This window comes from Podarcis melisellensis (assembly GCF_964234715.1).
Source record: "Podarcis melisellensis genome assembly, chromosome: 1".
NCBI classification, from domain to species: domain Eukaryota; kingdom Metazoa; phylum Chordata; class Lepidosauria; order Squamata; family Lacertidae; genus Podarcis; species Podarcis melisellensis.
The window spans coordinates 130,504,474-130,519,086 of NC_138528.1; the positions used below are offsets into that span (position 1 = coordinate 130,504,474).

Consider the following 14,613-nt stretch of genomic DNA (forward strand, 5'->3'; position numbering starts at 1 on the left):
AGACAATTCACTTCTTTAGAACTGAATGGCAGAGCCTGTGTCAGCCAGGATTTAAAAGAATAGAACAAAATGTGCAGAGTACTCCTTGCACATTGATGCGGCACTGCTAAGTTTCAGGGAAGGTGTATTTTCTTTGCAAAATACTCAAGCAAATGGGGTCCTTAGGCAGAACATCTGTTTTCCCCAACGAAATCACTTTGCAGAGCAGTTATTCCTAGTTCGCCCCTTCTGCTGACCATTCCCTCAAGGAGTGTTCTTCTTCAGGGCTCCAACCAGCCTGAAACAGGAGCCTGGGTGGGTGGGTGGGTGTTCAGGCCTCTCAAGGTTGGAGCTGGAGGGACTCCTTTTCTCTTTATTCTATTTTCTATTCTGGGATCTCTACATACGGCAAGGGAAGTTTTTCACGGCACAGATGGGGAGATTTGAGGATATGCTCTGTACAGTGGTACCTCATGTTACGGACAGGATCCGTTCCGGAGGCCTGTCTGTAACGTGAAATGTCCGCAACTCGGAAGTGCTGTGTGCGCAGGCATGCGGTGTGATTTGGCGCTTCTGCGTATAGCGTGATTTGGCACTTCTGCACATGCACAAGAGGCGGAACCCGGAAGTAACCCGTTCCAGAAGGGTTGCCACAGGACGTAATGTGAAAAGATGAAACATGAAGCGGATGCAACACGAGGTATGACTGTAATGTAATGAGAAAGCCATTTCTCTGTCTCCCTCTGCCCCTATCAGTCCCTCATCTGATACGCTAACATTCTCTGTCTCAAATGGTGCCAACCAGAAACTGATATACATTCTGCCAGACACTGGATTCCCCTCCTCTCACCCCCAACTGCACAAACCTTGGGGTAGAGGTATTCCAAGAGAAAATAAATGATGAAACTCAACATTTCAGCATATCCCGCCCCCAAACATGCCAGGGGTCCCTCTGGAGCAGACTGTGCATGGTGCAGGAGACTAGGGGGGAAAGGAAGGGGAAACCCATCCATGCAACACTGGATGTCACCCTTTCAGCTTTATTTGTCACACGTGGGGCCCTGCAATAACATTCAGCAGTGGAGAATGCGTGTGTTCAATGTTCCAGCCCCCCCATTCCATCCCCACTTTCTTCCCTGGCCCCCATCAGCGCCCTCTGCTTCTTTGCCTACTCAACCGAACCTACAATGTGAGGATAAAAGCAAAACAGCACTGCAGGGATTTATTTAAAAGGTTCATATCATGCTTTAATCACGAATGCTTTCAGGGCAGCTTACATCATGAACTATATCAGAATAATAAAAAACTAATAAAAACAACAATTAAAACTCACATCAGAATAGAAATTAAGAAAAACAGCAGAAGTTTTCATAAAGGTCCACTCATCCAATAAAGCTAGAACATCTGGTTTTCCAGGAATGGTTTCAGTTGGTGTGGAGATTACCATACTTCTGGAGCCAACCAAACCACAGGGAACATGTTCCATAGTCAGGATGCTAACCCAGAAGAGGCCCTTTCTCACACTGCCACCAAATGCATCATTTCTTGCGGTGGAACACGGAGAAGGGTCTCCACGGTTGATTTTAAAACACAGGTAAATTGGACAGGGTGGGTGGGAGATGGCACCAATAGCTTAAAGTTAAAGCTCTCCTCCTGCCAAAGCAAAAATAAACTCTAAAAAGGATCTAATGTTCTGAGGGGTGAAAGATAAAAAGGACGAGTGGAGATGCTGTGCTGAAAGGATTGCCGGGAGCAACCAGTCTCCCCTTTTCCAAGTAGCAGAAAAAGGTGCAAATGCTCACCACAGTGATGCTAAATATTCCACTGAAGATGGAGGACATGGAGGTGCAGACTGAAGCTGAGGGCCTGCAGTTTCCCAATTTCTGGAGCGAATTCTTAGCCCAATGGTAGATGAACCCTGCCTATCACTGCCTTAAAAAGAGGGCACACAGGATTGCCGTACATGAACCACCAAGGCTTAATGTTTCTAAACCTTGCTCTCCATAAAGACACCATTTCAAAAGAAGCATATACTGGCAATCCAGGAAAGCCCTCAGCAGAGTGCCACGAGGGCACTTTTCAGAAAGCAGCATTGCACAACATGAAGAGACACTGCTAGTGACAGTTTTCTAAAATGACACCAGGTAACATCACCATCATTATTGTATTGCTGTGTTGTTGTTGTTGTTACTACTATTATTTTTATTATTTTTATTATGGCTATCCTAAACATTTTATGCACTAAAAAGAACCCTATTTCAGACATTGCCCTTGATTTGTTAAGTCTTTCTAATAAATTGCACAGAAAGGAGTATAGCTAAAACACTGATCTATTTATTTCACAACTATACGTCAAGAGTTAAGCCAGCAATCTGCAGCTGTTGTGCAGGGAGCTGAACAGAATTCTGGGTTATGAAATGCTGTGGAACGGAAAGTAGGAACCAGCATCTTTATCTGAGCCAGGTAGCCACTCTGGAAATGAAATCACGACGGCTTTCTCTTATCTGATTATCCACTTCACCACTACATGAAAGAAGATAAATTTTAAATCTCTACACATGCCAACTGATACTGCAATAGGACAGCCGATCTGTTTCACATTTGTTATTTTTACAAGAATATTAGCCAAGCAGGTGCTGGCCAATCTTTAGACCATTCCAAGATTTCACGTGCCCCATTGGGAGGGATTTTTTATTATGCTCTGGAAGAACAAGCTGCCATGAGTGCAATAACAGATCATGATGGTACACGAAGTCCAGTACCAAAATAAAACGTTTGTTTCAGCAGCACTATGCAGAGATTTATTATTATTGTAAATGAGCAGAAAGACAGAACAAGAGAAAGTTGAGGAAAGCCCACTGTTAAACACACCACCCAATCCTAGACTTCAGATGCTGACATCTTGAGTTTACAACATCTTAAAGAGTTATTTGAATGTCCAAAGCTCACTGCCAACTCCACACAATCACGGTTCCAATCTTGATCTTTTAACATACCCCTGTGCTTTATGTCAGGGGAAGAGAACCTCAAAGGTTCTCTATCTCCCATGGGCCCACACCTGACAGCACAGTCCAAGAAGGCAGAGATTCACATCTGGGACGCTGGAAGTACAGCTTTATTTCCTATCTGCTGCTTCACAGGCCTGCTTCCACCCAGGCCCTAGGTTGCTCTCACCAATACGTAAGATCTTTCAGTGGGCTTCCCTGTGATTTGAAAATCACACCTAATAAGAGATATAAGCCAGACTGTAAAAGTTTGCCATATTTTATTTCTAACAGTCAAGTTTAATATGATTTATAAACCACTGTCAGTAGTAGTTAAACAAAGTTAAACGAAACAGATCCCCACTGAAAGTCTATAATCTAAACACTACAGAAAAAGAAAAAAACAAGAGAGGAAAGGAGGGGTTGAACTGAACATAAATCCAATCAAAAGCACTAAAAAATTGCAAACATTCATATAATGACTCCAAATTATTATGAAGTGTGCCTCAGATATGGAAGAAGGCATTTCATGGGCCAAAGCCAGAAGCAGCTAAATGGCACTAATTTACTTTTGAATATTAGTTGCCAAACTGCTCACAATCTTTAATTTATTTTTGGGGAAGATGCAACTACAGTGGTACCTTGATTAAGTTTTAATCCTTTAAAGCCCTAAATCATGGGTAGGCAAACTAAGGCCCGGGGGCCAGATCCGACCCAATCGCCTTCTAAATCCAGCCTGTGTATAGTCTGGGAATCAGCGTGTTTTTACACGAGTAGAATGTGTCCTTTTATTTAAAATGCATCTCTGGATTATTTGCGGGGCCTAAGAATTCGTTCTTTTCCCCCCTTCAAAATATAGTCCGGCCCCACACAAGGTCTGAGGGACAGTGTAATGGTCCCCTGCTGAAAAAGTTTGCTGATGGTTCCAGCCCTGTATACCTGAAGGAGTGTCTCCACCCCCATCATTCAGCTCTGAGGGCCTTGTGGCAGTTCCCTCCCTGAGAAAAGTGAGGTTACAGGCAACCAGGTAGAGGGCCTTCTCAGTCGTGCCCACACTGTGGGACGCCCTTCCGTCAGATGTCAAGGAAATACACAACTATATGACTTTTAGAAGGCATCTGAAGGCAGCCCTGCACAGGGAAACCTTTAATGTTTGATGCCTCACTGTTTGATGTCTTGATGTTTTTATATTTTGTTGGGAGCTGCCCAGTGTGGTTGGGGCAACCCCGTCAGATAGGTGGGGTACCAATAATAAAATTATGAAGGTGATGCTTTGTCAGGCTTTCAGGTACTAATGGGTTAAGTATGTTTGATGCTGCTGCGAACTATGTTTTAATGTACAGTGGTGCCTCGCAAGACAAAATTAATTCGTTCCGCGAGTTGCTCCGTCTTGCGATTTTTCCGTTTTGCGGAGCGCGGATTCCCTGAGTATTAACGGCTTTAAGAAAAAGGAAACAAAATCGCAAGACGTTTTCATCTTGCGAAGCAAGCCCATAGGGAAAATCGTCTTGCGAAGCAACTCAAGAAACGAAAAACCCTTTCGTCTTGCGCGTTTTTCGTCTAGCAAGGCATTCGTCTTGCGAGGTGCCACTGTACCTTTATTTATTTTATTTACCTTGTTATTTATTTATTTTAATGTTGTGTTTATTATGAAATACATTTTTATCTTATTTTCATAAAATGCTCGTCCTAGTAAAGGGTGGTTTAGAAATGCCTAAAAAATTGACTGGCAAAAACAGCCGGAAGTGGGGAAGCAGCCAGAGAAAGAACTGTGAGCAGAGGTGTGTCCTGCTTGCCACTCTTTGCACCTCCTGTTCAGGCAAAAGGGCTCTACCTCTGGGCTCAAGACAAAGGGGTAGGTCACCCGCCCCCCCCACTTCCTATAAAAGAACGGCGGAAAATATTTTAGATGTTAACTTGATTTTTAGCCTCATGCATAACCTTTCACTGCCTAGCAGCACTTTAAAAGAGTTCGTATACGTATGAGTCACACATCACTATACTCAAGCATAACTAGGATGCAGTGGTGAATAGGCAGCATGCTGGTGCATGGGGCAAAAACTACACAGGCTTCCTCAGCTCCAGACCTTCCTCAGGGCCTTGCGCTTGCAGGCCAGATGGGAAAAGGCTTGTGAGGCAGGGAGCAGGTCTTCCAGGGCTCACAGCCAAGGCTTTGTCCATAAACAACCACAGCAGTGTTCAAACAAATTATATTTAGCATGTCAAATGTGTGCAGTAATTTAAATGTAGGGCTTATTCGGTTTTGCAAATGAATACAAACGGCAACCATTTTTGCCAGCCCCTCTGGCACCTACGCATGTGCCAGACAGTGGACAGAGACACTCTTCTCTGACAGAGCTGCTACTTACCTATCCTCCTCTCCAGCTGGTTGCGAGGAAGATAAGTTAGTACTAGTTCTGGAGTTTGCTTTGCTTCTCCTCCCAGTCCTGTTCCATCACATCTCTGAGATTGGGCAAGCCTGAGGGGAGGGACTGGATCACTGTAAGCCACTATGGAACCCTTTTTGGGCTGAAGAATGGGGTAAAAATCCTTCAAATAAGTAAGTAAATCTAGGGCAAATGAGTGGCTAAAACTAAATGCATTATGTAAATTCCAAGACCTGAACTGCTGGAATAAACAGCAAGGCTTGAAAATTTTGCTTCTGGTGTGTAGAATAAATGTTGCCACCTGCTGACAGAAAACGAAGTAGAGGAAGGGCTCATCCACACAGCTGTTTAATGTGCATAGCAGGCGTCCTGAACCTCCATTAGTTTTCCATTGCCCATATGAGGTTCTCTTCTGGCTCACTGCTTTCCCACACTTTCCCCTCCCTCAATGAGGATTTTTTCGCATCCTCTTGTTTTTGGAGTACCCATGGTATGAGAAAATGAAGGGCAAGGGAAGGGAAAGTGTAGGAAGGCGCTGAGCTGGAGGAGAACATCACATGGACAACAGCGAATTCATGGAGGTAGAGGAAGATTAAAAGGTAAAGGTACCCCTGACTGTTAGGTCCAGTCACAGACGACTCTGGGGTTTCGCGCTCATCTCACTCTATAAGCCTAGGGAGCTGGAACTGGCGTTTGTCTGCACACAAACGCCAGCTCCAGCTCCCTAGGCTTATAGAGTGAGATGTGGCCAGCATGACTAAGCCACTTCTTAGTCACGAGAACCAGAACAGCGCACGGAAACGCTGTTTACCTTCCCGCCAGAGCGGTACCTATTTATCTACTTGCACTTTAACGTGCTTTCGAACTGCTAGGTTGGCAGGAGCTGGGACCGAACAACGGGAGCTCACCCTGTCGTGGAGATTCGAACCGCTGACCTTCTGATCAGCAAGCCCTAGGCTCAGTGGTTTAGACCACAGTGCCACCCGCGTCCCTAGAGGAAGATTAATATCCACATTAAACAACAGTATGGATTGGACTACAGGGGGGTCCCTGAGGGTGCCGTCCATGAGCCTGAAGAGAAAGGGTGTAAACAAAACCAAGCACACCAAGACCTATGAACATTGTGAAGACCTGCCATCATGCTGGAAGATACCAATGAAACTTGAGATTCATTAGTTAATGAGATCATTTTAAGTTTTTATGAAACACACACACATCAATGTATTGTGATGCTGAGAACCTCCACAAAGAGAACTGCTCATTCCCACACTGAAGCATCCAAATTTTCACTCACTGTGGCAAGTGTGCTATTTCCACTTACCATAGAAAGCCCCAGCTTCCTTCCTAACCCTGCTGCTTCAGATAGGAGCAGGTATTGTCCCACTGGTTGCACAGCACTGGCTAACACGGAATTGCATTTGCCAGATGAAATGCAGAGCATTCTACATTAGTGCCTTGCTATATGAAATGTTATCATCACAAACTGTAGATGCAACTTGAGATCAGGAGAATAACAGCTGCCACATTCCTTATTAAGCACTTGAACTTCTCTAAGGCCGTGAGTATTACCAGGCCATAATTAAAATTAAAATACTGTATACAGTCATACCTTGGTTTCTGAACAGCTTAGTTCTCAAACGTTTTGGCATGAGTGTTCCGGTTTGCAAACTATTTTTGGAAGCCGAGCATCCGACAGAGCTTCTGCACTTTGGTTTTTGAATGTTTTCGAAGCTGAACAGACTTCTGGTACGGATTCCGTTCAACTTCCAAGGTATGACTGTACTTTAAAATCTATTCTCATGAGCAATTGTTAAACTCCTTTTACCAACATTTCAGATTATATGACTATTAATACTAACATTTTTCTTCTTGAAATAAGGAACATTGAGTCCCACTCTCTCCAGCTAAAAAATAGTGCAGGGTCCAGCTCAATAATGAGCTCATCTACAGCTGTGATCTCCAAGGCCCCTGTGCATCCCAGGGAGGAAAAACAGATTACTAAACATAATATTTCAATTTTATATTACCCTGCAAAACCAGTATGTTAATAATGCAGAGAACAGCTATAACAGCGACCTTTGTGGGCATTTACTAGACAAAAGCTTAATGCATTTTGAACACTGAAATAGAAACTGCTTTTATTACATACATCATAAGCTTTCATTTTCATTCTGAATGGCTTATCTCTCATGCTTTAGTTTTAATTTTAAATCAGAAATATTTATATCTGAAGAGCTCAGAAGGAGCCGTCAGTAAGTCACAGAATGTATTTTACTGTACTTCTTGCAAACCTTTAAACACAAGGAAGCATCATTCTGCAAGGCCGGTTGAGTGCCCAAGAAATGGTGACTCTTCGGCTCAAGCCTTCCACCTCCCCTGACCAGCTTTGACACGGCCACAAGCAGATCCAATGTGTGCACTTTTGTTTTCAAACTCACTTGCATTCCCTACTACATCCAAACTCAAGAGAATCTATTTAGTTTGTAAACAGTTTGCCCCTGGCTTCATCCACCCAGTTTTAAACTAATCCGTTTTCCTGACTTTAGATTTAAAAAGTTGGTTCAAAAGCACATCCTCCTCACAGGGGTGCTAGAGGATGAGAGGGAACAGGGGAAGAGCAGAAAATTGAGGCTTGTGCACACAGCCTAAGAACAGAAGAACAGCCGGGTCCAGGACACTTCCTTGGCTGCGCCTCCATCTCACAATAAGCTACAGTTTAGTGTTAAATGCAAAAGGTCAGGTGATTTTGAGAAATGAAGTTACAATGTGCACGGATGCACTGCCTGAATTTCCACAGGGCAGCACATTATGCATTTTCATTATTGCAAAAAATAAAAATAAAAATAATATTAACATTCATAACACAACGGGAAACCTCTCAAAACAATTCAAAAGCAGAAGCCGCCCATGACGCTGCTTTTGCAAGCTAGAGATGATAAGGGTTCCCACCCAATTAATGACTCAGTCCTAGACGAGGATCCAAGAGGCATCTCACAAGTAGCGCATACCCCCCCGCCCCCAGAAGATGAGAAATGACTTTCCTCTTCTTCTGTCTCCCCTCCCTCTGGCTTGGACCATACACAAGCCTCCCAACTTACACTTGGTGTTTTGCAAGCCCTAAATAGTTCCTTTGCCCCAGAAATCTCTCTTATTTCTTTTCCCCTCACGTTTGTGAAGCTGAAGCAGACGCTTCTGGCTACTTTATGGTGTAATTTGTATCGTTTTCATTAAGAAGTTTAATTAAAATATTGGGGGGCTGGGGTGATAAGCAGTGCATAAGGGCTCATCTACACTTCTTTTGGTGACACATTTCTCAGCATCAGTCCACGCTTTAAAGCGCTGTGTCAAGAGTGCTTTTTTCTTCGTGCCCCAGTGCCTTCCCACAAAAATCCACTCTTTGCTGCTGAATCAGAGCTGCAATCTGTAGAAAACCCAAACGGCCATTTGGTCCAAGTCAGCATTAGAAAGTGGGTTTGTTGCCGGGGACGCACAGGGGGGGGAGTGCTCAGACACAGCACTTTAAAGCACGGATCTGTGCCTAGAAAGCGTGAGGCAAAGGCAAGTGTGGATAAGCCCAGAGGTAGAGTGGGCAGTGTACCCTGCTACGTTATTAGAGTGTCTTGTTCCAGGAAGGGCATTCAAATACAATAGTTCAACAAACCAAAACTATGCCTAGTTTCATACAAACTGCTTCAAAGGTGTTGCCAGCTTGAGAAAAACCTTAAACTGTATGCAAATAGGGTTAACATCTTCTGGTGGTCTCAAATTCAACAGCTAATGAGAATGCACTTTTTAGTGGAAAAAGTTGTAACCCATTACAAAGAATCTAGCCAATTTACAAATTGTTGAAGCTAGGAAGAGAATAGGTTTGATTCAGGAAGTGAATTTCTGCATTCTTTGTCACTGTGAGGCAGATGTACTAGAAGATCCTTAATTCTTACCCTTTATGGCTGAAGAAATGCTTTTCACATCAATGTCCAATGTCTTCACCAGACTTTTTGGATCAATCTTCACTCCAGCAAAGACGTTTGAGGTCATAAATACCTGGTCCCAACACAGACAAGAACAACAAAGAGTCTTGTGACACCTTCATCATGGCATAAGCTCAGGTGGACTATTATACATTTCATCAGATGTGATTAAAAAACATGTTAAGAATAAAATGTGATGTAACTATTCCCTTTGTCCCATACACTGTTGTTGTTGCTGGCATCCGTCTGTCTCAGGAGACAATAGAAAAGGGCACCTTTGAGAGTAAAGTCAAACCATTGGAGAGTTACAGTGCCTGCTGTAAAGAACGATAAAGGAGAGACATGTTTTGTTGCAGCTGGGGCAAATGAAGGTGTTCAGTTTTGCTGCTATAAGTGCAACATGGCATTTCTATTAGGCTGCTATTTCTACTGCACCATCCATGAGCAGGAGGACAAAAGCCATGGGCCGGGGGGGGGGCTGCCCCCCCAAGTAAATAAATAGGAATACTTAACTGGCCAACTGCATCACAGAACTTGTTCTGCCCCCTAACAGAGTCTACCCCCCTCAAAAAACAAATCCTGGCAACACCTATGACAAAAGCATTAAATATACTGGCCAGAATATACTTGTTTGGGGAGTTGTTACTTTACCATATCTCAAGTAGAAAAGCAAAATTTTGGTCAGTTTTTATTCTCAAAGAATTATTTCTGTAATCAGTGGATATTCTTTTTTTTTTTAACTTCTACTATAACTTTTGACCCAAATTGGTGAATAAAAAGGCGATAAAACGATTGAAGAAAGCACTCCTAAACTGAAGCGGCAGTTGCAGGATCCTTTCAAACTTTGCCATGGCTCACTCTTTACCCTCCAGAAACGTGTCCTGTATCACCATCTTGTGGAGAGCCTTGTTCCAAGCTCTGAAGGCGCACACCGCTCCTTTTGGTCTACCGCTGTAGGTGCTACCAAGTGCCATGGGCTGGACCAGGGCTTTTTTCCAGCTGGAACTCAGCCCTGGCCCTTCTCAGGTGGGCGCCATTGCCATTCCAAGAGAAGGAAGGAGGCCTTCAGGGTGAGTCGCAGCACCTCTTCTACTGGAGAAACAGCCCTGATTCGAGGGATGTCAACTTTCTCAGGCGCTGCTGCCTAGGTCAACTGCCCAGATGTTGCCCCAGGGGCTGCTGGGAACTGCTTCTCTGCAACATCTGGCCGGCCAGAGGTTCCCACACACCTGGCACATGCCCTTCCCCCCTGGTACCAGGGGCGCAGGCTGGACGTATTTCGGGGCGGGGGGGGGGGGCAAGAACAAAGTTATGTGGGGCAGAATGGTCAGCGAGTTGAGCCCTTCCATTTACTTACTTGCACCCAGTGGCGTAGCGTGGGGGGTGCAGGGGGGCCGGCCGCACCGGGCGCAACATCTGGGGGTTAGGGGGCGCAAATCCACGGGTTAGGGGGCGCAAATTACTTGCCTTGCCCCGGGTGCTGACAACCCACGCTATGCCACTGCTTGCACCTACCCCCCCCCCAAATGTCTGGTGCTGCAAAAGGAGCGGGAAGGGGGCGAGGAGGCTGCATCTTCCTTTCCTCCTCCGCCTCGCCAATGGGGCGGACGAGGCGCTCGAAGAGCAGGTGCCCCCCATGAAGGGGCGCCTCGCCTCCCTGCCACTCTCCGCCCCTTCCCGAGCTCATGGGGGGAGGGAGGAACCCCGAGGGCATCCAGTCCACCTGCTGGCAGGGCAGCCGCGAACCAGGCAGCGAAACCCCCAAGCGAGGTCGCGGCAACGCCGGACGCCGCCTCCGCCCGCGCGGCCTCGGGGAGCGCAGAGGCCTCACCTCGCCCGCCGTGGCCCTCGCCGCCTGGGCGCCCGTCGGGAGCGGCGCCTCGTCCTCGCCCGGGGTCCAGAGGCCCTTGGCCGGCCTGGGCGCCGCCGGGTGCAGCCGCGGCCGCCTCGCCGCTTTGCCCACCATGGCGGCGGCAGGAGGAGAAGGAGAAGCAGGAGGAAGGCTCGGGAGAAGGCCGAGGGAAGTCGCCCCCTCACGGCGCCCCGGGGAAGCGCCGAGGCCGCGCGCCACGTGCTGGCGTCTCCCTCAGCGCCGCGCCGAGAAGGCCTTTCTGCCCGGCGAGGCCTCGAGGCGGCTTACCGAGGCCACCAGGCAGGCCGGGGGGAGCGGGGGAGAAGAGGGAGCCGCGCCAGAACGGAGAGCACGCCGGCGCAGGCAGCGGCCCTCGGGTCCACGACAGGCCCACCAAAGCCGCGAAATGCCCTCGCCCGCTCGCTGCCCCCCGTCAGGCTGCCATTTCTGAGGGGAGGCAGGCGCGTCTCTCTCGGTGGGCGAGCGCGGCCTGCGCCTTCCCTTCGGTCTCGGGCGCCTCCATCGGGGCTTGTGGCCAGGCAAGAAGAGGCCGTGAGGGCGCCCTGGTGTCCAAGATGGGCGCCTGTCTGGTTCCTCCAAGTCTCTTTTTCTCTGTTCCAGAAAGGGGGGAACGAGCAGCGCCCTTCGAAGCCCCTTCTTCCTTCTCCACCTGTTCACCCCACCCTTCTTGCCTCTGTCTCTCCAGGTGAACCCCACTAACTTCAATGGGGTTCAGGTTGCCCTCCTGACCCACAGGATGGCTCTCCCCAGCATAGCTGTCAACTTTTTTCTTGTGAGGAATCCTATTGTGAGGAATAAGGGAATTTCCTTTTAAAAAAGGAAAACATTGACAGCTATGCTCCCCAGGGAGGCACGCCTGCTGCCTCCATGGTACGTCTTTAGGGGCCAGGCCGAAATAGAAAATTGTAGAATTGGGAGGGACCCCAAGGGTCATCCAGTCCAGCCCCCTGCAATGTAGGTATCTCAGCTGAAGCATCCATGACAGATGGCCATCCAAGCTCTGCTGAGAAACCTCCAAGGAGGGAGAGTCTGCCATCTTCCATCCAAGCACGGTCAAAACAGCTCTTAACTGCCAGAAAGCTCTTCCTGATGTTTATTTAGCTAGAATCATCTTTCTTCTAACTCGAAGTCATTGGTTTGAGTCCTACCCTCTGGAGCAGGAGAAAACAAGCTGGCTCCATCTTCCCTTGAGATATTTGAAGATGGCTGTCATATGGGATAGCAGCATAGTCCTGTCTTGCAGGGGGTTGGATTAGATGACCCCTGGGGTCCCTTCCAACTCTACAATCCTATGACTTCTATAGCTCCTCTCAGTCTCTTCTTTTCAAAGCAAAACCTACCCAGCTCCTTCAACCATTTCTCATAAGGCTTAGTTTCCAGACCCTTGATCCGCTTGGTCGCTGTCCTCTGGACACCTTCCAGCTTGTCAATATCCCCCTTAAATTGTGGTGCCCAGAACTGGACACAATATTCCAGGTGTGGTTATGTGTCTGCTTTTGTTATGTAGTGTTTTCATTTTGTGTTTTTATGCTGTGAACTAGGCTGAGATAAAGGGCGGTTTGCAAAGTTAATAATAAACAATAAGTAAACAAAATCCTTTCTGCTGGAGGGAGTTAGGATGTCATGGACATCCTTGTCCACAGCCGATGCGCTCACGGTAGCCATGGAAATTGCGCTGGATTGTTTCCACTTTACCCAGTGAGACCGGCTGGTGCAGGGTGGGAGAGCACGGATGCCTTTCTCCAGGGAGGGGCTTGATCTGAGCCCTTCGACTTGCATAAGACTCGAGCTGTGCAACAAACAGTTGTAGAAAACTCATACCACCCCATACCACGCACACTGTGTGTCCTAGTCAGCGTGAGTCAGCAGAGCTTTGTGGACCCGCTGCCCTGCTCTGCCTTGCTGATTCCACCCAGTGCTTAGGATTCCTCCGCCACTCACTTATGTGCATCCTTAAAGCTGGTTGCTTCTGGGGTTGAAAAATCGCCAAAGAAAACCCCACCCCTTATTATTAGAATCTACCAAATCAGTAATAAAGCCACAATGCCATTTTATGTATGCATCAGTTACTATTTATTAAATAGCATCTTACAGTATACAAGGATCCGGCTCATCATTCTAATGGTATGGCCTGTTTATACGTAGTAATGGTTTCATTATTGGTCATGTCTTTATGTCATATCATATGTTTGTATGGTGATAGTGCCGGGTCACAGTCCAGTGGGCTACTTAGTTTGAACACAGGTATGGATAATATCTTCTCTTCTAAATTTGTAACTTCAATTTATACGTTAACATTTGTGGTGCAGGAACCATTTCTATTAACCAGTAGCATGCCACTCTAGTTACATTGAAACATGAATCATGGTTAAAACTGTCACCCTCTGCACTAAGAGTTGATGGTATTGTATGTATGACACATAATTTGCCCCAGCCGCTTTTCCTACTGATAAAACTAGGAAAGATCTAGCATTTAATGTAATACTATAAAGGAATATAAGGCTAGATGTAGCCACACATGTTGGTATGTTGAGTGTGTGCAAGGAAAAGAAATGAAAAGAAAAGCCAATAAACTTTTCATATGAACGTGCAGATGTACCATTTAGCTAAGTGGGATTTATTGTTTTGTGAGATTTCCCCCCTGGACAGTCAGGATGCACTATTATCCAGCAAATGTTTTTATAACAATACATATTGTCAGATAGTTATTTTTTACTTTAGGAAGTCTCAGAAAATGACTACGCACATGTGAGGCATCTTTTACTTAACTCCTGATAGGTTGCATCAGAATCAGGATGTGCCTCACCGCCACAGGGGACCAGCAACATTTCACCACAATTGCTACCAATCTGCTTCCTTGTTTAGCAACTGCAAAAGTCTACACTGTGATGCCAAGCACTATCATGATAAGGGGGACAGAGGGGCTTGACCCAATATGTCCTATAATGACCCTTTATTTTATTATTTATTATTTTAGCCCCTTAGCCTAAAATTGTAATGAATCCCTTGGCAACAGGAAACCTGAAAGAACTCTCTTAAGGTGGTTTGCTACAGGAAGCCAGCAGAGGCACGCCTCTCATGGGCCTCCTTGGCAAAGAACTTGCTCACGTATTTTTCAAATATTTTTATTTCAGTGTTATAATATGACATTTACCTTTGGAACAAATCTTGGTTATACCGTACACGTATTCCACAGTTTCAGGCACAACTCTTTGCTGACACTTTGACTCATTTGCAAGTTACAGTGTTGAAAAAGCACCATTTCCTTCCTCTCTTCCTCATTCTAAAATAGCAACTTACTACTGATCAGTTATCCTGCAAAAAGAAATGAGTGAAGACCCCACTATTTCCCTACAAGTTGTTTCATCAGGTTCCAGCAACTTCTGATTTACCCTCGAATGTGTAACAAGATGTTGACA

The 14,613-nt window shown here is 46.2% G+C and overlaps 2 protein-coding genes across 3 annotated transcripts in view; one reads left to right on the forward strand and one right to left on the reverse strand.

The window, feature by feature from the left end:
• SLX9 (SLX9 ribosome biogenesis factor) overlaps positions 1 to 11,307 on the reverse strand; it is a 36,057-nt gene extending 24,750 nt beyond the window's left edge. The window contains exons 1-2 of the mRNA XM_081899106.1: positions 11,153 to 11,307; positions 9,292 to 9,394 (exon numbers count right to left, since the gene is read on the reverse strand). Coding sequence (XP_081755232.1) covers positions 9,292 to 9,394; positions 11,153 to 11,287 — 238 coding nt within the window. The 5' untranslated portion in view covers positions 11,288 to 11,307. The remainder of the gene's footprint in view (positions 1 to 9,291; positions 9,395 to 11,152) is intronic.
• Positions 10,260 to 14,613, forward strand: part of ITGB2 (integrin subunit beta 2) — a 39,477-nt gene continuing 35,123 nt past the window's right edge. Inside the window, exon 1 of one of the 2 annotated variants that reach the window (XM_081918267.1) lies at positions 10,260 to 10,391. The gene's annotated coding sequence lies outside the window, so the exon portion shown is untranslated. Of the gene's footprint in view, positions 10,392 to 12,529; positions 12,671 to 14,613 lie in introns of those variants that run through there. The other variant, XM_081918268.1, reaches the window with a different exon arrangement.